This window comes from Melopsittacus undulatus, chromosome 6 (assembly GCF_012275295.1).
Source record: "Melopsittacus undulatus isolate bMelUnd1 chromosome 6, bMelUnd1.mat.Z, whole genome shotgun sequence".
In the NCBI taxonomy this organism is placed as follows: domain Eukaryota; kingdom Metazoa; phylum Chordata; class Aves; order Psittaciformes; family Psittaculidae; genus Melopsittacus; species Melopsittacus undulatus.
The window spans coordinates 10,097,973-10,121,951 of record NC_047532.1 but is presented as its reverse complement, the minus strand read 5'-3'; the positions used below and the strand labels follow the sequence as shown (position 1 = coordinate 10,121,951).

Sequence of the window (23,979 nt, the reverse complement as noted above, 5' to 3'; positions counted from 1 at the left end):
AGTCTGTCTTCATATGGGAGTTGCTCCAGTCCCCTGGCTTCTATCACTTTCATTGAAGCTTTCCTTGGCAGAGAGATGAAATCAGGGCTCTGAGGTCACCTCATGGCAGAGGGACACTGAACATGGCAGCCAGAAGCAGCATGTCCATGCTTGGCCTTTCCAGCTCCATGCAGACAAAGTGGTGGGTGCCTTATTGCCAGGATTTGGCCTGGGATAAGCTGGATGAGGGGCAGGCAGGGGCAGATGGGGCTTGGGAGCCACTCTGGGAATGCCCAAGCATCTCTCCCCATTTCCCCACCAATGTGGCAGGGCGAGGGTGAGCAGTGGTGTTGGGTGAACATCCATTCAGCATGCACCTCGCTGTGGTGGCTGTGAGCCCCTCATGGGTTTGTCACAATAGAGAGAAGATCATGTAAAAGGTGTAAAGGGCAGGGAGCAGGGATGTCTGTGGGCACAACAGCACGTCAGGGACCTCTGAAGATCCCATGAGACCGTTTGCTGCTGGGTCCATCTCCACTATGCTCTGCATCCCTTGTTTTCTACGGCAGTCTGATGAAATTAGTCCAGAGAGCACGTGGAAGAGTTATTTCATAGAATCCCAGCCTGGTTTGGGTTGGAAGGGACCTTAAAACTCATCCAGTTCCAAGCCCCTGCCACAGGTAGGGACACCTTCCACTGGAGCAGCTTGCTCCAAGCCCCGTCCAACGTGAAGACTGCCAGGGATGGAGCATTCACAGCTTCCTTGGGTGTTCTGTTCCAGTGCCTTTTCCTTTACTTGTTCTCTGTGCTGGTCTGGTTTGCTTCATTGTGGTTGCATGTGCAGTCTGAATAATTCATTGTAGGGAAAGAAGCTGTTCTTTTCTGTAGCTGTTCTTTCTGTGTCAGCGCCTGTTACTTTTCTTGTTAAGATCCTTCTCTGTCTCTTCCCGTTGTTAAACGCGCTGCTCGATTTCATTTGGGATTCGCTTTTTCATTCTTGTTTTGTTTCCTTTCTTTTGCGTTTCTTCTGCTTGTGTTATCAGAAGATGATGCTTTTATTGACAAACTGCCCACGTTTGAAAGGCGCTGTGAGACGCCTGCAGGTACTGTATTAGCAGGGCACTGTCAAGACATCTTGGCTTCGGAGTGGGGAGGCTGCGGGCACCCCAAGCCCCAGCACCCATCGCTCACAGCACCTTGCATGACAGTTTCTGAGTGACAAAAAGGACTTTGAGGTGAAACACCACCACCTCCTGAGTTCAAAAAGGTTAATTTAACAGCTCAAAATGTCGTTTTCCACCCCTGCCCTTAGTTATTTCAACAGGTCTTGTTATCCAATGTGGCTCTTGAAACAGTTTGAGTGCAGGGCATTGGTGGTTGCAATAGGGAAGGGAAACTTCCAGCGAGGCATCTCCTGCTCTGTGTTAGTGTGTATGCTTTATCCGCAAGTTTTATGTCCTGAAATACAACACAAAGCACCTATGTTTCACTGTCACTTACTCTGCACACCGGTGCGGCATGCAGCTCAGCATCCCACCAGGAAAATGCTGTTGTCTGAGACATCGCCAGAAGTGAAGAGGGTAAGGGCATGGTTCCTAAAATCAATGCAGTTAGAGTACGCTATTGGAGTGCATGAGCCAAGAAGCTGCTTCTACTCTAGACAAAGAAAGAGAAACCCCCTTGAAATCCTTACCAAGCAGGCAAAAATACTCTTCCATCTGGGCTTTCATAGCTTTGCTTTCTGCTTTGTTTCCTAAGCCAAAACCAGAGTTTCAAGCCCCTCCTTTCCTTGCACGTGAACGGCTTGCAGCGCCTCGTCCCCTCCCCGTAGCGAGATAAATGACCTGCTCTGTGACTCACTGTGTCCTTCTCTCTCCCTCTCCTTAACCTTTCCCATCCCGCTTCAACTCCTGGCCATACAGAGAATGAACAGCCTTCCCTCGTTTGGTTTGACAGAGGAAAGTTTTATTTGACTTTCGAAGGTAAGTAGTGCATAGCATACCCGGTAACCACTTGCTCCCCTTGCTCTTGCTCTCTGACTCCCGCGGTTTCCTTCCAAGGCTCCAGTCCGGCTTTCCATGTGAAATGCTGTGGCTACTTCGATGACATCGCAAGCTTGATCCAGAATCATTTGGATTTGTGCTATTTGTCCTGATGATCTGTTTCCCTGATTATTCATTCAAAACCAACCCAAACAAACCAAAACCCAAAAGACTCTTCTCATATGGAGACTACGGTGGAAACCAGAGAGCCAAACCGCTTGCACTGCGAGGAACTTGACTCTGTCAACCAGGGCTTCTTTCTACTCTCCCTTGCGAGCTGCTCGTCACCCTGAGCAGGCTGTGGCACGGTGTGGTTAATTACAAACCAAAGGGTGATGGGTTCTTTGCCAAGCCACGGTCCTCTTCCCATTGGATTTTTCCATGGTGAGGGGTCAGAGGCACGCCACATTGCCAGCAAGCATCACTGAAATGCCAACAGGTTGTGCTGCCAGGGTGGCTGGTGAGAGGTGTTGTGAGTTTTGGGGTCCCTAGTTGATGAGAAGCCTCTTTGGGGAGGATGCAGGGGGGAAGAGCTTGTTCTGGGGTGGATGGCAGCTTCTCTGAGCAGCATCACATCTTGGACAGGGCAGAGGCACCAGTGCTGGGTGGCCAGCCCTGCCTGAGAGCCCTGAGGCTTTGGAAAAAGCCTCATCCCACAGACACCATGCCAACATGTTTCATTATAAAACAGCAAAGTAGGGAGGCTTGCTAGCAGCAGGATTTGGTGCTTTAAAACCAGCTTTGGAGCTGCTGTAGTGCTTGCAGGCAGAGCTGTGCCTGGGCTAACTGGAGACGCTGATGGCACGGGACATACCGGAGGATGGATCCCATATGTGATCCATAAGTGTGTCCCTTCCAGTAAACAGCCAAACAGCTGGGATTCAGGATTGCACTGCCTGGCTGCTGAGCATGGGCTGCTTGTATTTATGGAGCAAACCCCATTCTGGTGAACGTGAAACTGTAGGAGCAGCAGAAGGCAGGGATGGAGGTGGTGATAACCAGGAGGGTGGATTCTTTTTTCCTTCCTTCTTGCCTTTTCATCAGCCACAGTGGCTGGGCCCCTAGGTCCCCACTTGATGGTCCCCATTCCAATGTCAGCTCCTGGCAGAGACTTGGGAGGGGGCCATGGAAGAACAGCTGATACTGAGTCAAAGCAGCCACCTTTGTATCCCTCAGTATTTATAAGCTGGCACCGTGTTTCCTCTGTGTTTTCTTCTCTTCCTCACTCTATCTAGCACCGGCACTGTGAGAACATTTAGTATTTGAGGGTTTTCCTGTGATTTTGTATATTGATGTTTTGGAATGGTATATCGGAAATCTTACACTTTGTCCTGGCAGTGTGGATGGTCTGGAGCAGGAGGTGGGCTTGTCCAGGGAATGCTGGCTGCTTGTGAAACAGCTTGCTCCAAGCCCCTGTGTCCAACCTGGCCTTGAACACTGCCAGGGATGGGGCAGCCACAGCTTCTCTGGGCACCCTGTGCCAGCGCCTCAGCACCCTCCCAGGGAAGAGCTTCTGCCTAAGAGCTCAGCTCAGTCTCCCCTGTTCTGGCAGGTTCAAGCCATTCCCCTTGGCCTGTCCCTACAGGCCCTTGTCCCAAGCCCCTCTCCAGCTTTCCTGCAGCCCCTTTAGGTACTGGAGCTGCTCTCAGCTCTCCCCTTCAGGAGCCTTCTCTTGTCCAGGCTGCCCCAGCCCAGCTCTCTCAGCCTGGCTCCAGAGCAGAGCTGCTCTAGCCCTCGCAGCAGCTCCATGGCCTCCTCTGGCCTCAAGGAGGTCTTCTGGACATCTTACATTTCTGGGTTTGGGTTTTTCTGTGCTAGGATCTGTGTATTTGCAGAACGAGGGGCAGTGTGTTCATGTGTGATGGGATACAGTGAAGTTTGGTGATGCTCTCCTGTATACGGGGGCAGACCTGCCTACCAGGATCACTGGTACTCACCCGTCCTTACTCCATGTCTGTATTTTCCACCTTCATATAGGGAAAATAAGGCAAATGAACCTGGTGAGTTGCATATGGCTGGGTCCAAAGCTTCATAAAATGCTGGGGGCTTTTCCCCTCCAGGATTATCAGGTCATTTTGCCAAAAGAAGTTTCTATAAACGACTTCTGAAGCAGTCCCTGAAAAGCCGTATTTTTGGTGGGGGCGTTCCAGAGTATCCAGACTTGTCTCTCAAGTTTCTGGAAGAGAATTCTCAGGTTTAAAATAGATTATACTTTTCTTTTCACATTAAAGTTTTAATTGGAAGAGTTGTTTAGTCTCTGAAGCCGTTAAGAGAAGAATATGAAGTTCATGGAGGGAACTGAGAGCCAGGAATGCCGGTTACATCCTCGTGATCTTTATGCAAAGCCAGATTGGAAATGTGGAGGATGTTTGGTTGCTGTTCATATGGACTCAGATTTTCAAAGGCCACCTGAGCCTGGTGACAGAGCTATGTGAGATGAGCTGGTTTATTCTTGTACATGGGATTTTCATTCTGGAGAATGAAGAAATCTCAGGTACATGCAGAGAAATGAGTGGAAGAAATGAGACTGAAAATCAGGGGTAAGGCACATTGGTATGAGAGATGCCAACCCCTCATTTGATGTCCCAGTGTAGGGTGTAGGCTAAACCCAGCTGGTGCCAGGGCACATATATTCAGGAGGTGGCTTGTTTCCTCTCCCAAATAACAATGATTGCATTGCCAAGGATCACGGGGTTTGCTGCTCCTGGATGGCTCAAGACCTTCCTCTCACCTTCCCTGCTGAGTGATACCTCCAGTTTTCTCCCTTCTATGGCCAGTCTGTATTGATGGTTTTGAATCCCGTCTGTGTTTCTGGGTGGATGAAATGAGAATATCCCACTGTGTTCAGCTGGATTCTGCGTGCTGTGTGGTGGTTGCTGTGTGTGTGGAGCAAGGCTGTGCTCTCTGATAAGCCATTAGTTGTGTTGTGGAAAGAGTTTATACAAAACACGTAGCCTTTGCGTGGCTGGCACTGATGGGAAGTGTCAGCTCTTTAACGGGATGTTGGCTGCGTTTCTGATGGATGCATAGCTTAGGGCTGGGGCCTCAGAAGCAGAAGGCTTGGGGAGCCCAGGCTGCCTCCCTGGGGTCGTTAGGGTAATTACCATGTGTGTGGTGATGGGTCTGTCCTGTGTGTGTGGTGCTCAGCCTGCCCATCCCGGGTGCTGGGACAGCCTGATGCGCTGCCCTTACTGAGCATCACCAGTCCAGGCCATGGCTGAAACCACTCCCCTGGGTCTTTTAAAATGTATGTCCAAGAGGAGATGTGTGGCTGCATTAATTTTTTACACCCTTTTAGGCTCCATTAGACATTGGAAGGGAAAATCCCAGCACTGGAGAAGCTCATGTGTGCCTCTGTGAGGGAGTGGCTGTGGTTTTGTGCATTAACTCACTGCCTGCATGGATGGATGTGTGAGGCAGGAGGAATCCTATGAATGCCACATTCTTTCACAATTAATATATCACAACTCAAAGTGTAATTTAAGTGACAGAAGCACTTTCCTCAGGAAACATCACGAATCCCAGTTCCCTGCAGCCAATCCTATTATTTACCCGCACAAAACATGCAGCGGTGAGCCAGGACCTCATTACATCACGCAAAACCCACAGCAGATTGCTTGGATGCAAAGAAAACAGCAACAGACAACAGGGCAGTGGTGGGAAGCAGCAGATAAAGAAGGGAGGGGGTTATTTTTGGGGACAGGCTGAGCAGGAGCTCACCACAAACACGCTGCATTTCACTTGGTTGCTTTGCTCCATTGCCTGTGGAGGTGCTGCCCTTCCCCAGGCCAGTGTTTAATGTTGTATGGCTTGGGCTGAAGCTGGCCCATGCTTCCATGCTCTAAACAAACCCTGGGCTCCCTTAATAGCCCCTTCCACCTGCCTGATTCAGACACTGTAAATGAAGGTAAACAGTAAAGGGGGTGTCAGGGTCTCTGGGGAAGTTGCCCCTGCAGAGACCTTCACCATTCCTTTTTAGGTGATTTTGGGCAGAACAATCCTTGTGCTTAACCTGATACATAGACTGTGATACTAGAAAGGGTTCCAAAATGGTACACTGCAGAAAAATATGAACTGGTGATGCTAGCACAGGGCTGCTGAAATCCTGAGGGCTTTTCTGGGTGCCCAGGGGATCAGCACCTTATACATTGGGTGGGTGACCAGAAATTAACCCGAAGCTGATATTCCAGCCCTGTCCTTGGGGAAAAGAGGAAAGCTTTGCTGTGCCAACAGTTCACATGGCTCTCCTCTTGGTACTGGGCACAGGGAGCAGGACATTGCTCCCCATGCAGGGTCCCCACCATGCCCAGAGCTTCTGGCGTCCTCTTGCAGTGATGCTTTCATCTTCAGTTGTTCAGTGACTGGAATTCCAACAAAGGGAAACCTGTCTGTGATCATGCAGGGATGAATTATTTAGAGCCTGGCTAGCATCCATGGATATGCAGCATGACCAAAGCAAACTTTTCCCCTTCTATTGTTACTGTGGATTGACAGCTCTGGCTTTTGCACCCAGAGGCCCATGTTCTCCTTTGCAGTTCCAGATTTATGATGATTTGCAGGTGTGCTGTATCTTGCCTTGGGCTTGGTGGGGCAAGCAGCAGTTTGCCAGGCAGAAAAGGGGAGCATGTCAGGGATTGCAGGGTCTCCCTATGGTTGGGGTTCCTGTAGGCAGGATGAGGGCAGGAAACCTGCTGACATCCCGCTTTCCCACAGGCAACCTGAGCTCTGCAGCCAAGGGATAAGGAACCTCCACAGTCCCTGCTGCTGGAACCCAGAAACCTACTGCAAAAACTGTCATGCAAAGCCTGTTGTGTGGCAGCCCCTTGGAGCCGTGCTGGGGGTTTGCTGCCCTGCATGCTGCTCCTGCCTGGCTGCCTCTGTTATCTCTTTGCTTGCTTGAGCGGGTTGGGAAGGAGAAAGATCATTTCAGAGGGGTTTTATAGCCTCCTCCAAAGCCTGGGGGACTTGTTGCTATTATCTGCCCATAAAGCTAGGCTGGGGCTCATGGGGAGCACCCCTTTGCCTTGGTGCTGGGGGGAGCAGTGTGGGTTCTCTTTGCAGGTAAGAAGTGGAGGTTTCTGCTCTGTTGCAGGCTCATCGCGGGGCCCCAGCCCCCTGACCATGGGGGCACAGGACACCCTGCCCGTCGCTGCTGCCTTCACGGAAACAGTCAACGCGTACTTCAAAGGGGCTGACCCAAGCAAGTAGGTGCCAACCGATGGGGTCTGGGTGTTGATATGGGGGGTCCTGGGGTCAGGACAGGCTTAGGGTGCTGTTGAGGCTTGGGTGAGTGTGGGGAGGGCGAGGAAAGGAGGTGCTTTGGTCTTGGTGTATCAGTACATCAGGCAGAGGTCCAGGCTCAGGATGCTCATGGGGCATCCCCAGCAAGTGGCCAGCCTTTTGCTTGCTCTGGTTTAGGACCACAGGAGGTTGTTCCCCAGTGTGGTGGGAGGGAAGCAAGGGGCTGTCACTGCACTGTCCCTTCCTGCTGCATTTTGAGCCCCTCATTTCCTCCCCCCATGGTGTCTGTTCGGTGCTGCAGGTGTATTGTGAAGATCACGGGAGAGATGGTGCTGTCGTTTCCGGCAGGCATCACCCGACACTTTGCCAACAACCCTGCTCCAGCGGTGCTCACCTTCCGTGTGCTGAACTACAACAGGCTGGAGCACGTCCTGCCAAACCCCCAGCTCCTCTGCTGGTGAGCACCCACCCCACTGGCATCCCAAAGGAATGCGGGTATCCAGGAAAGTAGGGTGCTGTGCAGAAACACAAGGCCTGGAAGCCTGCCCTGAGTTGAGGAAGCAGCAGAGGGGCAGGATCCCCTCCCTGAGCTACTGCTCATGCTCTGGGGGTGCAGCCCAGCACCCGGGGGGGGGGGGGGGGGTTCAAGTGCACATTGAAGCTGGCTCATGGGGAGCTTCTCCTCAACAAACACCCCAAGTCCTTCTCCTCAGGCATGCTCCATCCAGTATCCCCCAGCCTCTGTTTGTGCTGGGATTGCCCTGACCCAGGAGCAGGACCTTGCACTTGGCCTGGTTGAACTTCATGAACTTCTTATTTGCTGAATACCACTCCTGAGATCAGCCCCTTTGCCAGGCAGAAGAGCATCAGGAGAGAGGAGCAAGTGCTTTGACAGGGTTTGCTTCTTTTGTGCCTCACTCTGCTCATTAGACCTCCTGTTTGCAAACTGAGATGACCTACAGGTTGCATCTGCTGTTCCTCCCTGGGTGTGACTGAGGATGAGCCAGAGATGTGTGTGAGGAAGGGATTATTTCCCTAAACGTGGGGTTGTTGTGTTCCCAGCTGGTGGCTGGCACTGCTGTCCTGCATGCTTGGTAAGAAAAGCTTTCTTCTGCTGATGTAGCTTATGCAAAGTGGTAATTCTCCCTCTGTGCAGTGACAACATCCAGAGTGACACCAACACGAAGGAGTTCTGGGTCAACATGCCAAATCTGATGACTCACCTAAAGAAGGTATCGGAACAGAAACCACAGGCCACCTATTACAATGTGGATATGCTCAAATACCAGGTAGGAGCTTTATTGTAAGATAAAACTATGCCAAAAAATGCGTGCTTAACTTATAGATGTAAAAGATGATATTTCCCTAGTGCAGAGAAGAGATAATGTGAGGTGGGGGCATGTAACCCTTCTGTATGTCACTGGATTGCCTGATTTTGAGCCCAGTTCAAACTTTCCTATGAGAACACAGGGTGTTGTCTCCTCTGAAACCAAATGCAGTTACTGCGTCTGTAAAATGGGCTTTCTCCCTTCACCCCTATGGAAACTAAATGTTTTTTCTGTCATTTTGGAAGGTATCTGCCCAGGGTATTCAGTCTACTCCATTAAACCTTGCAGTGAGCTGGCGGTGTGACCCTGCAAGCACTGACCTCCGCATCGACTACAAATACAATACAGAGGCAATGACTACACCGGTAGCTCTAAACAACGTCCAGTTCCTTGTCCCCGTCGACGGAGGTGTAACCAAACTTCAGGCTGTGCTTCCTCCTGCTGTGTGGTAAGAACTGCTCCCCTGGGGAAGAGCTTGCTTGCTATTTTTGCCATGTCCCTGCCAAAACCAGCTGTCCTGGCTGCAGGAGTGGGATCACCCTGGGGAAGTGGCTGTGCCTGGGGGAATGCTGGGGACCCAAACCTGTCCTCCTCTTGCACAGGAAGCATGCAACCCCACTCTGGTGCTTTTTTCTTGCCATTCTCACAAGCACAGGGGCAGGGCTGAGCACCCAGAGAAGCTGTGGCTGCCCCATCCCTGGCAGTGTCCAAGAATCCCAGACTGATTTGTGTGGGAAGGGACCTTAAAGCTCCTCCAGCTCCAACCCCTTCCACTGGAGCAGCTTGCTCCAAGCCCCTGTGTCCAACCTGGCCTTGAACACTGCCAGGGATGGGGCAGCCACAGCTTCTCTGGGCACCCTGTGCCAGCGCCTCAGCACCCTCACAGGGAAGAGCTTCTGCCTAAGAGCTCAGCTCAGTCTCCCCTGTTCTAGCAGGTTCAAGCCATTCCCCTTGGCCTGTCCCTACAGGCCCTTGTCCCAAGCCCCTCTCCAGGTTTCTTGTTGGCCCCTTTAGGTATTGGAAAACTGTTAAAAGGTCTCCCCAGAGCCTTCTCTTCTCCAGGCTGAACCAGTTCTCCTCTTCATGTGTTTTTAGGAATGCTGAACAGCAAAGGATATTGTGGAAGATCCCTGATATCTCTCAGAAGTCAGAAAACGGAGGTAATCCTATAAATGTGCATGTTATTAGCTTTGAATAATTAAATCAGACAGTAACCTGTTTATCACGCCTGCACACAAACACAGATGCACAGATGCCTGCTGGCACTTGCCAGGGAGGGTGCTGTTTAAAGCTAGGAGCAAAGCAGTGGTATGTACTGCTCGTACTGTTCTGCCAACAGCTTTGGCATCGCTGATGGGTATTAACACACCTGGTTTGGACATGGTTGTTTGCCTTATCTTATGTTCCATTGACCCTCTGCATTGAAGTCTGATGCCCCATGCTGCATCCTGGTTGAGGAACCCCAGTGCTTCTCCGCATGTAACTGATGCAGCTCCTCTGCATCATATTGCTGCAGTGTCTGAAAAGATAAGATCTGGGAGGATGAGGGGGTTTGCTCTGCCCCCCATCCCAGGGGATATGAGTTGGGTACCACCACAGCAGTGTGCTCCACTTGCAGCTCTTTGAGCATCTCACTGCCTTTGCTGGCAAACGCAGCTCTGGGATGCACAGAATTCCCCTCTGGCCTTGTAGTGATCTCATGGGATTTTAAATTGCAGGCGTGGGGTCTCTGCTGGCCCGATTCCAGCTTTCGGAGGGGCCCAGCACCCCGGCCCCCCTGGCTGTGCAGTTCACCAGTGAGGGGAGCACGCTGTCCAGCTGCGACATCGAGCTCGTCGGCGCCGGCTACCGCTTCTCCCTCATCAAGAAGAGGTTTGCAGCAGGTAGGTGCCTCATTGGGATCCATGTCCATGATGGTCCCCTCCACTCTGCTGGCATGCCTGGGACTGCCCTTGCTGTGCTCGTGTTGACCATTCAAGCGCAGAGGTCCTGCTACATGAGGACATGACAGGGGCTGCTCAGTGGCAGAAGGGCAAAAGCTCCTTTGCATAAAATAAATCCTGCTGCTGCCTATGAGAGCCTTGAATTTCATGGGTTCTTTTCCACTCATGGGTCCTGCATGGAAAGCAAGGGCTGGGCATCTCCAGGAAGAGCTTTTGCCCCTTTGCTGCATAGAAATACAAGTACTTTTCCATGTGCTGCACATGCGTTGCCCTGGGTGCAGGGTCTGGCGGAGGTGGGTGACCATCCCCCAGGACTCAGGGCTGCTCTGTCGCCACAGCTGATTTCTGATCCCATTTCTAGGTAAATACTTGGCCGATAACTGAAGGAAGCTTATGCAAGTCTATGGAAAATAATATGGAAAAATACCCAAGGACTGCTGTGCGTGGAACGGGTTTTAATTACAGTTTAAGGAAATGAACTAAATCCTGCACTGGGGACATTTCTGTTGGAAGTGTCGACAACTTTCAGCGTTTTTTCTTTCCTTGGAAAACACCGTCTTGACCAGTCCTACAGTATTTACTTCTAGATGTAACATTGTTAATGGTTTTAAAATGTAATTATTGTATTTGTAAATTGTACTCATTCCAGTAAGGCTGTATTTTGGCAGTTAGACACTTGAGTTTTAGCATTTTACCATTCATGAAATGGATGTAATTTAAACTGTGGTATATAAATTTAATAGTAGTACTGTTGAATGGCACAATGCTTACAGAGGTAGATTACATTTTGTCAATATATACGATTTAAATACAATACTGATAGCTGTTATGAAGGGGGTGCCTCATCAAAAGAGAGTTCAGTACAACTGACATGCTGATTTATTTTTACTTCAGTCCTTGGTATGTCTCACGGTGATGAATAAAAAGCTCTCCCGTCAGGTTTAGCTGGTTTAACTCCAGATGGATATTGATGTAAATGTGGAGGTTCCTAATTCAGGCTCCAGGCAAAATGAAAGGGAAAAGAAGTCACTTCAAAGAGTATTTCCTTCAAATTTCCATTACAAAAAACCTCCTTCAAGTGTTCTCCTGCAGCCACAGATTAACCCACAGGAGTGCCAGCAGTGAGTGCATGGGTGATAAGCACCTCTCTCTGCTTCCTGTCCTTCCCTTTTGCAGGGATGCAGATAAGGAAATGAGCAGGCTAAGAGGCTGGGTAGTACATCTGAGCTTACAGCACTGCCTGGAAATGTGTTTGCTGTTTTTATGGATGTGTTTCCTGAGCAGCTCCCTGTTCTTTGGTTGCATTTCTATGTTCCTTTCCTTGCTTTTCCTGCTTTGGTTATTTTTTCCCCCATTTTTGAAAGCCACATGGGTTCAGATAATGCTAAACTGGAGGTTGTGGGGCGGAAGTTGCCCCTCTGTGTTTTCCCTGAGCCAATGTGGGTTCCTGCACTTTGTGCTGCTCTTCCCTGTGCATGGCCTGGGAGAATCTGGTGATATGGAGGGAAAAGTGATCTTTCCAAAATTAAAAGCAGTTGCTGTTCAGATGCACAGAGAAGCATGAGAGCGTCTGCTGAACAGGATGCTGGGACTTCAGAAGTGTGTATGATGACAAATAGTGCTAATTTTACAGTCACAAACGTTGCCAGGATTAGGTTTGTGCATTTGCGCTGGAAAACTTCAGACTGTGCATGTTGGGAAGTGCTTGCTCACAGAGCAGCTTGGAGGGATGTAAAAAACCAGAAATCAATGCCTGTCTGAAAAGAAAATAAGAAAATCTGGAGATATTTCAGTTCTAAGGTGACCCCTGTGTACATTAGTGTGGTTGAGTTTGTGTGCTTGCTCCCAAAAGGTACCAACACAAAATCATAGACCCCAGACTGGTTTGGGTTGGAAGGAGCCTTAAAGCTTATCCCTTCCCAAACCCCTGCCACGGGCAGGGACCCCTTCCACTGGAGCAGCTTGCTCCAAGCCCCTGGGTCCAACCTGGCCTTGAACACTGCCAGGGATGGGGCAGCCACAGCTTCTCTGGGCACCCTGTGCCAGCGCCTCAGCACCTTCACAGGGAAGAGCTTCTGCCTAAGAGCTCATCTCAGTCTCCGCTCGGGCAGGTTAAAAAGAAGATTAAGCACAATTCAGTTATGCAGCTTCATTTCCCTTTGCAGTTTTTGAAAGTACACTTGCTGGTACTCCTGGATGGGGTGTTCAGTTCTGTTAATAATTTTCCTCCTGAAATAGGATTCCGTATAAACTGTGTAACCCTCCCCTTTGCGACACAGGGATGTAGGGCAAACTATAAGAATCAGGTTTTGCATAATCAGTAGATGCTGTGTACAATTGTTATAAACTCATGCTTCCAAAAGAGATCTATGTCTTAGTCCAGAAAATAAGGATTTTGTAATGTAAATATTACCAGAACATAGCTATCTTACTTTATATTTCATTTGAAAGACAAAGTGTTTACATTAGCATTGGGGTTTTAAATGCTTTTTAAATGAAAAAGCTCATAACCCAAAGCTTCCCAGCCTGTCCATTTGTGCTGTCCCACAAAACAGAGGTAGCTTCTACGGGTGTGTGGCGGTGCTGGGATGCAGCTTGGGTAGAGAGATGAGAACGTCCCATACCCATTCTATATGGTCCCCTTCCAGCCACCAGCAGGAGACACCAAACAGCTATTCCCAGCCCATTACACTGGGATCAAAGCCAGCAGCTTGGGACAGTTTGGGATGTTTTTGTGTACTGCTTTTGCAAGGTTTTTGCATGGTGGTGTAGTTCAGTAGGTGTTTGCTCAGGAGTGTTGGATCATGTGTCTCCCCTTTCCCTCCCAGCATGACCTTCGTGAGGAGATGCTGCTCCATGTTGATGGTTTAGTTTTGCTGCCTTGCTGGTGTCTGAGCAGAGTGGCAAAGTGCCCCAGGGATGGTTATTTTGTCGTCTGCTTCATACAATCCCAGCCTGGTTTGTGCTAGAAGAGACTTTAAAGCTCCTCCAGCTCCAACCCCTGCCACAGGCAGGGACCCCTTCCACTGGAGCAGCTTGCTCCAAGCCCCTGTGTCCAACCTGGCCTTGAGCACTGCCAGGGATGGGGCAGCCACAGCTTCTCTGGGCACCCTGTGACAGCGCCTCAGCACCCTCACAGGGAAGAGCTTCTGCCTAAGAGCTCAGCTCAGTCTCCCCCCAGTTTCAGACCAATGTCCTTTAACAACATTTCTCAGTAACTATGAAATTGCTCAGTACTATGAAATGCTACCAAATAATAAGCTTTTAATTTGATTTTATGTATCACTCCCCTGTTATAAAGCTTCTTCTATTACTTTGCTGGGAGGCCACTGTCCATTAAACTCCTGTTCCTACCCAGCAGGTATGAGTTCTTAATGCATACACGTGTGGATTCACTCCCAAAAGGTTTGTTACATGAGCACGATCTCATACTGAGTAAGTTACACAACTCCGGATGCAGGTTGGACTTAATGATGTTAGTGCTGTTATTTGGTATTTCAGTTAATTTTGTCTTCAGCGTGCCCTTTCAGGATTTATCTATAGGAAGATTTTAAAACATAGATGGAAAAGAGAAGTTTCATGTTAAAATGCCATCCTGTTTTGGCAGGCAGGGAGGGATAGGGAAGGAAAGCAGTTTCCTTTTGCCAGGCACATGGCACAGTGCATCACAGAGGAATTCTGCTCCGTTTCATCTTATTACTTTGGAAATACAGCCCATGGGTCTGTTACCCAAGCACCCAACATCCACTTGAGAAACCCACTTCAGTACACTGAATATGGAGTGATTTCCCCCTACCCTTTTCTTGGTTTTACTTGCAAATATCTTGGTTAAGATACTTCATTTTGGGAGCTTAGTGTGACCAAATCTGTAGCATCACTATATAATAACTTTCTCGGTAAAAAATTACTGTCTCAAAGATTTAATTTCATAACCAGAATTCTTTTCTTTTCTCACAATTTCCCAAGGAAAATCCTTCTTGCAGAGTCAGGAAGTTTTTATGATTATCAATATTTCAATTCTTATTTCATTACAAGAAATACCCCCACTCTGCACAACCCTATCCCTTTAGGAGGGACTGCAGATAATGCTGCTGACAGTTGCTCTTAAAATTACAAGCATTCAAAGGTTTGCACTCGAGCAGGACTTCAGGCCAAGCACTATGTGATAAAACATACCAGAATCTTACTCCTTTGTTAGAAATCCCCCTTTCTGGACATGGGGTGAATGGCTGCAGACAGGCTGCCCAGCTGTTGGGATTGTAATCCACACAGGAGGGGTTTTCCACTCCAGAACACTCCAAAGTTGATGAAATCACCTGGTTGCTTGGATGGCATAAAACATCCGGAGATGTTAGTTGTGGTCTGAGAGAGGGATTGGGTTGGGCTCTGGTTTGGAGCTCTGGGCTGGTGGGTGACAGGCACAGGGCACAGGAGAACCTCACTGTGACACCTCTGAACCCAGAGGATGCCCCAGAATCGAATTGGATTTCCCCAGGTATGGCCCTGTATCATTTTATGAACTCCCTCGTGTATAAAATGTTTATAAATATTTGTGGATTAAGATACACAGGTCTATTTTTAAGATTTAAGTTAAATAAGTTAATTAATGGCTGGCCTTTTTTGCCTAAACGTGCAATGAGATATATTATACCTTTAGTCGACGATGGCCTAGGTACTGCTTAGTCTGTGATGAAAACTTTGCTGCTTACCTACTGTTCTCAGAGAAAAAAAAACACTGTAAAAGCCGTATGGGTTTGTTGCACACGGACTCTCGCAGCAAAGCTTTGTATGTGACCGCTGGTAATATGAATGTGTTGTATTGACTCGTTGAAGATAATCATGAACCAACGTATTTTAAATGTTTACTTGCCTTATAGGGTAGAAGACGACGATGTGGATATCATTTTTTTGTAAATAATGTTTTTTATAAATGTCTCCCCTCCATTCTCCTCATCGCCCATTTCACAAAATCTTGAATATGCAATTATTTACCATGCATAACGTTGCAACAAACGAACCCCCGCGTCAGAACAAAGTTTATGAATTCTGTACATCAGAACCACGTTAAATCCCCAACTGAGCTGCAATTTAAATGTGATTATTATTTTTTTTCCTTGAAAATAAACAAAAAACTGTAAAACACCACCTTTTCTGAGTGAGCTTTGCTTGCAGGTGCGGGAGGACCCGGAGGAGTGGAGCAGAAGTATCAGGGGCTACCATGTCCTTGGCCCAAATCGTCATTGCTGCTGGAGCTGTGTGCAACATCCCAGCTTGGGAACACATGGGTGGTGTGGGGGGAGGTGTGGGGAGATGGGAGCCACACAGGCTGAGAACACTGGGGATGTTCAGCCTGGAGAAGAGACCTCAGAGCAGCTTCCAGTGTCTGAAGGGGGCTACAAGGATGCTGGAGAGGGACTCTTCATCAGGAACTGTAGGGACTGGACAAGGGGTGATGGGTTCAAATTGAAACAGGGGAGGTTTAGGTTAGACAAAAGCCAGAAGCTCTTCCCTGTGAGGGTGCTGAGGCACTGGCACAGGGTGCCCAGAGAAGCTGTGGCTGCCCCATCCCTGGCAGTGTTCAAGGCCAGGTTGGACACAGGGGCTTGGAGCAAGCTGCTCCAGTGGAAGGGGTCCCTGCCTGTGGCAGAGGTTGGAGCTGGATGAGCTTTAAGGTCCCTTCCAACATAAACCAGTCTGGGATGTTTTATTCTATGATTCCCGGAGACCATGGGGATGCGTGGAACCTGACAGGATACGTGGAGTCTGTAGGGACATGAGGCATCATGGCTCTGGAGGCTTGTGAGGATTGAGGGGACCGTGGATGCCATGGGGACATGTCAGGGCTGTAGTGACACACGGGGCTCTACGCACAGGTCGGGACATGAGAGGCCATGGGTGCCCATGGGGGCTATAAGCACATGTGCGGCCCTGTGGCGGCCATGGGTACCCATGGGGGTTGTAGGCACACGTGGAGACCTGTGGAGGGCATGGGGTCCTGAGACCCACAGGGGCCACAGGGACATGGGGGCTGTGTGAACCAGTGGAGGGCATGGGGTCCTGAGGTCCACAGGGGCCACAGGGACATGGGGGCTGTGTGAGCCTCTGGAGGGCATGGGGTCCTGAGGTCCACAGGGGCCACAGGGACATGGGGGTTGTGTGAACCTGTGGGGGCCATGGGGACACCCAGGACCCATAGAGCCTGCGGGGCCCTGCACTGCCTCCAGGCACAGCGGGGCCATGGAGGCGCCGGACGCTGCGGGCACACGGAGCCTGCGGGGACGGAGCCAACATGGCGGCCCCCGGGCTGTGCGCGCCGGCTGCGGGCAGCGCCGCCCCGCGGCCGCACGGAGCCGGGAGCCGTGTTCCGGAGCCGGCCGCCCCGCTCCCACCATTCCGCCTGCCCTCAGCAGCGGAGCGGGATGCAGGGCGGCGGGGCCGGCAGCGAGCCCCCTCCCTTCGGTAGGTCCCAGGACCGGGCGCTTCGGGTCGGGACGCGGTGTTTTCCCTCAGGAAACCGAGCTTAATCTCCCCGCCTGCCCCTCAGGTCCCCCCAGGCGCTTCCCGGTGGCGGCGGTGGATGCTATCCTGAGGGATGTGCTGGGGAGCTGCCTGAGGGAGCAGCCCTACGAGCCGGTGCGGTGCAGGGAGATGGTGAAGGACATCGCTGAGGTACCGCTGCAGCCATTTTGTCCTCACGCCTCGACGGGGTGTCAGGGAGGAGGCCCTCGGGGCCGGGAGGGCCCAGATGTAGATGGAAAGTGTGAAAGTAATGCTGGGGGGAAGTCAGGGTGCACCAAAGGTTGCTCTGGGGAGGGTGTGGGTTTATACGGGTTAATGATGAGGTTTATTTGAGTAGCAGTGGCTTTGGCCAAGCACGCGGTGTAGTAAAAACTCCACACTATGGTTGCTTTGCCCAGGGATATCATGATTAAATCCAGGTATGTATCAGACCTCTTAAAAACAGTATAGTTATTGTAGTGACTGAATTCTGAGCAGTGCAGGTGTGCAAACTCTTCCTTGGTTAAACCCAGGCTTGTTGCTGAGGGGAGACTGTCCTGACCCTTCAGTCTCAGCTGATTTGGCTCAGGATTGCTCCCTGGCAAGGGGTACCGTGTGCTCTTCCTTCCCCCTGTAATCAGGTAACTGTGAATCTGTACAGAGGAGAACATGGTATTCACTGGGGTCTAAACTTGGTTTTCTCGTGCAGGTTATTAAAGCGCGGGTAAAAGACCTGGTGAGCCCCAGGTACAAGATCGTTGTGGTGACACACATTGGGCAGCTGAACGAGCCGAGCATCCAGATTGGAAGCAGGTGCCTGTGGGATCCTGTGAGCGATACGTTTTCATCGTACGTGTTCAAGAATGCTTCACTGTTTGCTGTTGCAAATGCCTATGCTGTTTATTTTGAATAAGGCAGAGTTTAACAGCAGGAGAAATGAATATCCAGCCTAACTCTCACTGTTTCAGTTGCGGAAAAGGGTTGTGAAGGACCAAGGCAACTTTCACCTGTTTGAAATGTGGTTACCATGAGCCTTCCAGTGGTGAATGTAATAATTGTACTTCCCAGAGTTTCCTCTGGGACGTGATTTGCTGTGGCAGGCTGGTTTGCACCTGCTTCTAGCTGTTTTCAGAACTGGGTGTCCCTGAAATACTTCATTTCTTCCTGAATTTGCTCTTACTGAGTAACCCCAAGTAGAAAACACAGGCGGATTTTGGGAAAGTAAACCAAAAGCATTTTAAAACTGTCCCTGTTAAATGGCAACTGCAGGCAGAAAAACACATGCTGGCCCTGGCTCCATATACATACTGTGCTGCAGATGCTTTGTCCCATCAAGCTGTGATAACTCGGTGCTGTGACTTACCCTGCCCTGCCTGGGGGACAGAGGGATACCTTCAAACCTTCCTGCTGAAGAGAGGAAGGGAGAATGAGTCATTCTGGCCTGGCTCCCCTTGCACCCTGAGTGCAGAAAAGGTGGCCAGGAGAAGGTGTCTGGTTCTGCTTTGAGGAAACTAGTCAGTCCCATAGGGTTTGAAATCAAGTGAAAAACATCTTCAAGTGATACCATATTTAAAGTATATAGATCTAACATATCTGGGCCCTTGTGTTGGAGGTGCTTGAATCCAGCAAAGAAAACTTGAATTGGAGTTCTCAGCTGATAGATACCTCTAGCTAAGAGAGGAAGTACAGCCTTGTGAGCTCAGAAGTGTATTTCCAGCCTCCCTGGGTGCAGATTAACTGTTCACTTGATAGGACCCTGTATAGTCATTACTGGAAGCAGATGGAATAGGAAATAAATCCTGGCTATTGCCGGCCCAGTTTGGGGCTGGTAATGGCTTATGGCAGCTCCTGCCTGCTGCAGCAGTGGGGTCTGGCTGACATGCTGGTGGTACTCCAACAGAGCTGTCTGCATGGCCTGGGTTTGGTTCTGGTTCTGAAAAAGGACTTGTTGCTACCCATATTTCACAGCTGAAACCTGCTGCTGGGCTTTCATAAGAGAATGAGCATATAATAAATTGCATGGTTTATTGCATTTTATGTGGAACTAGAACAGTAGTTAGTTGGAAAGAGATATTTGTACTCATGAGTAGAAGTTTTATTCTAAACCACTGTGAAGACTTTGTGACATCCAGGCATTCCAGCCTGAACTGTCCTTGCAGCATTTACTAGCTTGCACTACATTGAACATTCAGCCTTTATTCCCTCGTGTGCTCCAGAGAATAAAGCTACAGTTCAAGAATACAACTGAAATAATAGTGGTTTATGTCATGATTATTTATTATGTGAAAGCCATGATATCAAACCTCATCAGCATCTGCTGTGTTTCAGCACAGGGTGCTGATATCCCTCTCACTGCAGCCGATGCTGCAGCAGGATGTGGTGAGCAGCTTAGCTACCTCACGCTTTTGCAGCATAAATGTTTTCCTGGAGTGCTGCAAGTCCTGCTCTGTCTCAGGCTTGACACTGTGGATTTCTTCGCTGTCGGTCTCCAGACTCTGGTCTGCGTACATCGAGGGGTCAGCATAGCCGTTGCTCTCTTGTGAGAGAGGCAGGGGATTTTCACTCTCTGGTACATAAAAATTAGAAGTCATGGAATCATGAGTAGTTTCTAATAGTTATCTTTACTAGAAAGACAGCCCAGCCAATGGCCAGGGAGCTGAAGGTATTATCTATCCTCTGTGTTTCCAATGTGAACAACCAAGATGGACCAGATCACTGACGTTTTACCAGGGCAGTATTAAAATAGATATCTGAATACCCATTCTGTGATTAACATGTTAAGAAAACAGTAATTCATAGATTTATATTAAAGAGCATTCTTTGTAGGAGCAGTTGCCTTATCAGTCTTACACTGATATATTTGTTTTGAAGAGTAAAACTATGATTTGATGTGTCAGTGGCACCTCACCAGCCTGTTAGCCTGGAGCTGTGTGGGTTTCCTGAAAAGCAGGTGTTAAGGCATCAAATACCCTACAATTCCAAAGTTCTGGATGTTCCCAGTTAAGTTACACTTGCAATTTGGGTTCATTTTAAATACCATGGTACAAGTGGGCACTGCCTTGTGGAGTTTGTAAAGGTGTCATAGTTCTCTGGCTTAGTTTAGCAGCAGGGGTTTCTTCTGTCACAGACTCAGGTAGGGTGTTGCAGGTAGCATCATTTTTTATGTTTCTTTAAAACTGCTGCTACGATAGAATTTACATAAAAAGCAGAGGTTACTGAATTGAAGGTGTAGAACGCCTCAAATTCTCTCATCTACCTCATTTAGTTTCCTTTTTCTAGTTATTTTAACCTATCAGAGTTAGAAATTACTAGCTGTAATGGCCAAATTTTCTGACTCTATCTAAAACTGTGCTAATAAATACAAATATATACACCACCACATGAAGGTACTTAAATTGCAGAATATGTATTTAACATACTTTAATTATAATATTAGGTTGTAATATAATTTCTAGTGGGGAAAGCAGTGTTTCCTACTGAAAACAATGGTAAAGAACTTGCATGGACTGTGCAAAGCTGTCCCTGACATTTAAAATGTCATGGCTATAGAGATTCCTAGTGGTAGCCTTGGCCTTAACTCGTGGTTTCTCAGGTTGATTTGGAAAGTCCCATTCTAAATGTGTTTTATTTAAGCTATGCCAAGCAAGCTGCAAGGAAACAGTAAACTTGCTGTCTCCAGGCAGAGCCTGTGCTGTTGGCATCTGAGATGTGCCTGTTCAAGGGAGCAGCAAGAGCCGAGGGCACAGCTCTGCCCTTGGGTGCAATCTGCAGGTGACATGGTTCTTCTGAATCCCCTTGGAGCTGAGCGCACCTTCCAGAGGGCAATAAGACTGTAATGTGTTAATAAGTACTTACCAAACAGGTACTGATAATCAGCCAAGTGCCTTTTCCATCGAGAGCCGCCGCAGGTGAAGACTATGGCTCTGACAAAGTCTCTCCCACAGAGCCTCATGCTGTTCCCTTCACCTTTGCCTTCCTGTGCTGTGATCAGGAGTGCAAGAGAGGCCAGTGCTAGCACTGTGCCCTTCATGCTGTAGACGGGGTGCTTGGAAGCTGGTGTTGGTGGGGCAGGAGGGATCTGCGAGGCCAAGGTGGGGAGTTCTGCTGCCACACTCACCTTTATACCAAGGGCCCGTCCGCTCCACTGAGTAACGGCTCATTCTGAGGATGACTTAATGTTTGCTAAAATCAAGCTGATGGCTTGTTTCCTTCCAGTGATGTGATGTTTTTATGTGCGTCAGGATTTGTGCTGGGATTTTGGTCAGGTATTAAAGTCTCCTTAAGGAGTTCCTGATGGAACTGCTTTGCTATACGAACATATGTGGTATATATAACATGCTTCAAGGGTGCAGGCTCAGTTTGATAGCATTGATGTGTATGTTCTGCAGAAGCAAGAGGGTGTTTGTTACATGGTTTGTAGATAATGAATGTCATCCCTGTGTATTTCCCACACAGCATGCAGCCTCTTCCCAGTCATGCCTGTTACTACAGTTTGAGTGGCATCAGGTCTTTTTCTATTGGTGATCACAAACTAAGAGGGATTTAACTCTTGTGATGTCCACAGTTGTGTGGTTTTGCATTACCTCTGCCTTGTTCTTTGTCAGGCTGGTAACTGTGGATGCTTTGAAGTAACCTGTCAGTGCTGGACAGTCACTCACAACAAAAATGGGGTACTGAGGGGGGCTCATGCAGGCACCAGAGCCTGCAGATGCTCTGCTCTGATTCCTGGTGTGCCAAGTGGTAGGATGTGATCCTGCAGCACATGGAACTAGCTGTGAACTGGCTGTGACACACTGTACAGAGTGATGGAGTTGGTTGTGAGTTTGCATCCATAGGTATTTGCCTGGAAGTAGCACCAGTGCAGCTGCAGGGCTCAAATGGCTCTGCAGGGAGGCTTGTGGATGTAGCCTGTCTCCAAAAAGGCAAGGAAAAGAGGAGATGGCTCTAAACAGAGCAGGAGCAGCTACAGATCAGGGTCCTGGCTGTCTTTTTGGTGGTAGCTGAAAGACACAAGTGGGTTCACTGGTGCAGGGTGGAGCAGTGTTACTGTGCTCCAGGACCAGAGGTTAGATTATGAGAGTGGTCCCTTCCTGGTGCTTTGGATGTCATTGGCTGTAGCTGCCATCAGCTTCTATAAAAACATATTGCAATAAAATGCCTTAAGGAGAAAACTTGGCAATTACGAGGTCAGAAATTCTGTGATAAGAACAAAATGCAGGAGGATCATAAGAGATCTCAAGCACTTCCTAGCACCACGAGTGTTTTCCAGCACCATAATGTTCCAGATGACAAGTTTACACTGTGTACAGGGGGAATTACAATGTGTTACAGCCTTGACAGAAAGCTCATTTTTTACCAGTAGCATCAGTAAGTAAATAGTTAGAACCACCAATGGAAAATATGTGGTGTATTTTGTTCAGATCTGTAATAATGATTAACACATGATTCACTTTAATGGGTGTCCTTCTTTAAAATGCACAAAGATTAATTTTATGTCCAGGGTGAGCTTGCACAGTCCTTGTAAAATGTGCAGAATGCAGGAGGAAGTAAATGTTAATGCCTTATAAATGGTCTTTAACTTCAGTGATGTGTTTAAATATCAGATGTTTATTGTCAGGCTAATGAAAGGGTCTGAATGCTCTGTATCTATGAAATACGTGTCTCAAGATGTAATGCTTGAAGGAGCAGGCAGCTATGGCCCCCGTCAGCTGGTGGGCAGGGAGCTTTACAGCCAAGCTTTGTGTCACCCTGCTCCTGTAACAGAGAACCTTGGTCTTAGTGGCTCATCTGTAGAAATCCTCTGTATTTTCTGTGAGCAGTCAGGCTCTGGAAGTCCTCTAAGACACCATAGTCCAGCAGCCTGGACACTTATGTCATATAAAGAGCTTTCTGAAAGTGTCAGTGGGGAACAGTGAGTTTAAATGGCAATTTGATATGACCCTAATTTGTCAGAGGGTGAACAAGGTTGGTCTTTCCTTGTGCCTAGTGTGGGCTGTTCTGCAGCTCCCAGACCACCCAGTGCCTCTCAGAGCTCAGCTTCCATCTCAGTGGTGGTTTATGGGATGAAAGGCAAGATGCTTGTTCAGCCTGGAGATAAAAAACACCAGGGAGACCTTAGAGCAGCTCCAGTGCCTAAAGGAGCTATAAGAAACCTGGAGAGAGGCTTTGGACAAGGGCCTGTAGGGACAGGCCAAGGGGAATGGCTTGAACCTGCCAGAACAGGGGAGACTGAGATGAGCTCTTAGGCAGAAGCTCTTCCCTGGGAGGGTGCTGAGGCGCTGGCACAGGGTGCCCAGAGAAGCTGTGGCTGCCCCATCCCTGGCAGTGTTCAAGGCCAGGTTGGACACAGGGGCTTGGAGCAAGCTGCTCCAGTGGAAGGGGTCCCTGCCCGTGGCAGGGGTTGGAACTGGATGAGCTTTAAGGTCTCTTCCAACACATCATATAATCTAGGATTATATGTTTCTATGATCTCATGGGAATTCCATTCATTTAGTGTATGATCTCACAGGGCAGATGCAGGCTAGTCTGGTAGGGGTTTAGGCTGTGTTTTGGAGTGACCTATGCAGGAGTTGATTTTGATTTTTTTTGTTTGGTTGTTTTTTTTTGTTTGTTTTTGTTTTTGGGTAACCCAACCAGAAAACACCTTGGTGGAAAAACAAAGGAGAAAACTCTAAGTAGAAAAGATCAGGGAGACCTTTCTGTTCCCCCTGTGTATTAATACTTGTTTGTCTAATGGGGGGGGGACTTCCAGGGGAAAATGTAGAGCATTTGAAGGCAGTTTCTAGCCAGTATGGTTTCATGGAGAAGTTTATTCCTTTTCAGTCATTAAAATGATTTCTGTTAGTACTATAATAAGTCTTTCTCACTCTCTACCAGACGAGAAGGAGTATTGGTTAACTACTGTTAAACACCTACAGCAGGACCAATTATATCCTATAAGGTAAAGTC

General features: G+C 48.8%; 3 protein-coding genes across 7 annotated transcripts in view; 2 read left to right on the top strand and 1 right to left on the bottom strand.

Moving 5' to 3' along the window:
- Window positions 1-11,543, top strand: part of SGIP1 (SH3GL interacting endocytic adaptor 1) — a 54,109-nt gene extending 42,566 nt beyond the window's left edge. For 2 of the 5 annotated variants that reach the window (XM_034064137.1, XM_034064138.1), the window contains exons 18-25: window positions 1,902-1,961; window positions 7,114-7,225; window positions 7,564-7,719; window positions 8,419-8,551; window positions 8,836-9,038; window positions 9,686-9,750; window positions 10,309-10,473; window positions 10,895-11,543. In XM_034064137.1, the coding sequence (XP_033920028.1) occupies window positions 1,902-1,961; window positions 7,114-7,225; window positions 7,564-7,719; window positions 8,419-8,551; window positions 8,836-9,038; window positions 9,686-9,750; window positions 10,309-10,473; window positions 10,895-10,917 (917 nt within the window). In that variant the 3' untranslated portion in view covers window positions 10,918-11,543. Of the gene's footprint in view, window positions 1-1,901; window positions 1,962-7,113; window positions 7,226-7,563; window positions 7,720-8,418; window positions 8,552-8,835; window positions 9,039-9,685; window positions 9,751-10,308; window positions 10,474-10,894 lie in introns of those variants that run through there. The other 3 variants (XM_034064141.1, XM_034064139.1, XM_034064140.1) reach the window with 2 other exon arrangements.
- A 5,227-nt stretch (window positions 11,544-16,770) lies between these two features.
- On the top strand, window positions 16,771-19,239 carry DYNLT5 (dynein light chain Tctex-type family member 5). The gene is made up of 2 exons (XM_034063511.1): window positions 16,771-17,202; window positions 17,741-19,239. Exons 1-2 carry the CDS (start codon window positions 16,771-16,773, stop codon window positions 17,942-17,944), a joined length of 636 nt encoding a protein of 211 aa, XP_033919402.1. The 3' UTR covers window positions 17,945-19,239.
- Window positions 19,240-19,355: 116 nt separating this feature from the next.
- Window positions 19,356-21,061, bottom strand: INSL5 (insulin like 5). Its single transcript, XM_005151187.2, has 2 exons — window positions 20,887-21,061; window positions 19,356-19,597 (listed from the first exon to the last, which is right to left on the bottom strand). The coding sequence occupies exons 1-2, from the start codon at window positions 21,059-21,061 to the stop codon at window positions 19,356-19,358; spliced, it is 417 nt and encodes a 138-aa protein (XP_005151244.2).
- Window positions 21,062-23,979: the final 2,918 nt, after the last annotated feature.

What these genes read in the sequence shown, in the direction of transcription:
- DYNLT5 (XM_034063511.1), top strand. Translation starts at nt 16,771, where the DNA reads ATGGAGGCGCCGGACGCTGCGGGCACACGGAGCCTGCGGGGACGGAGC. An exon ending in TGGTGAAGGACATCGCTGAG is followed by an intron (nt 17,203 to 17,740) that starts GTACCGCTGCAG and finishes TTTCTCGTGCAG; the next exon opens with GTTATTAAAGCGCGGGTAAA.
- INSL5 (XM_005151187.2), bottom strand. Translation starts at nt 21,061, where the DNA reads ATGAAGGGCACAGTGCTAGCACTGGCCTCTCTTGCACTCCTGATCACA. An exon ending in TGATTATCAGTACCTGTTTG is followed by an intron (nt 19,598 to 20,886) that starts GTAAGTACTTAT and finishes TTTATGTACCAG; the next exon opens with AGAGTGAAAATCCCCTGCCT.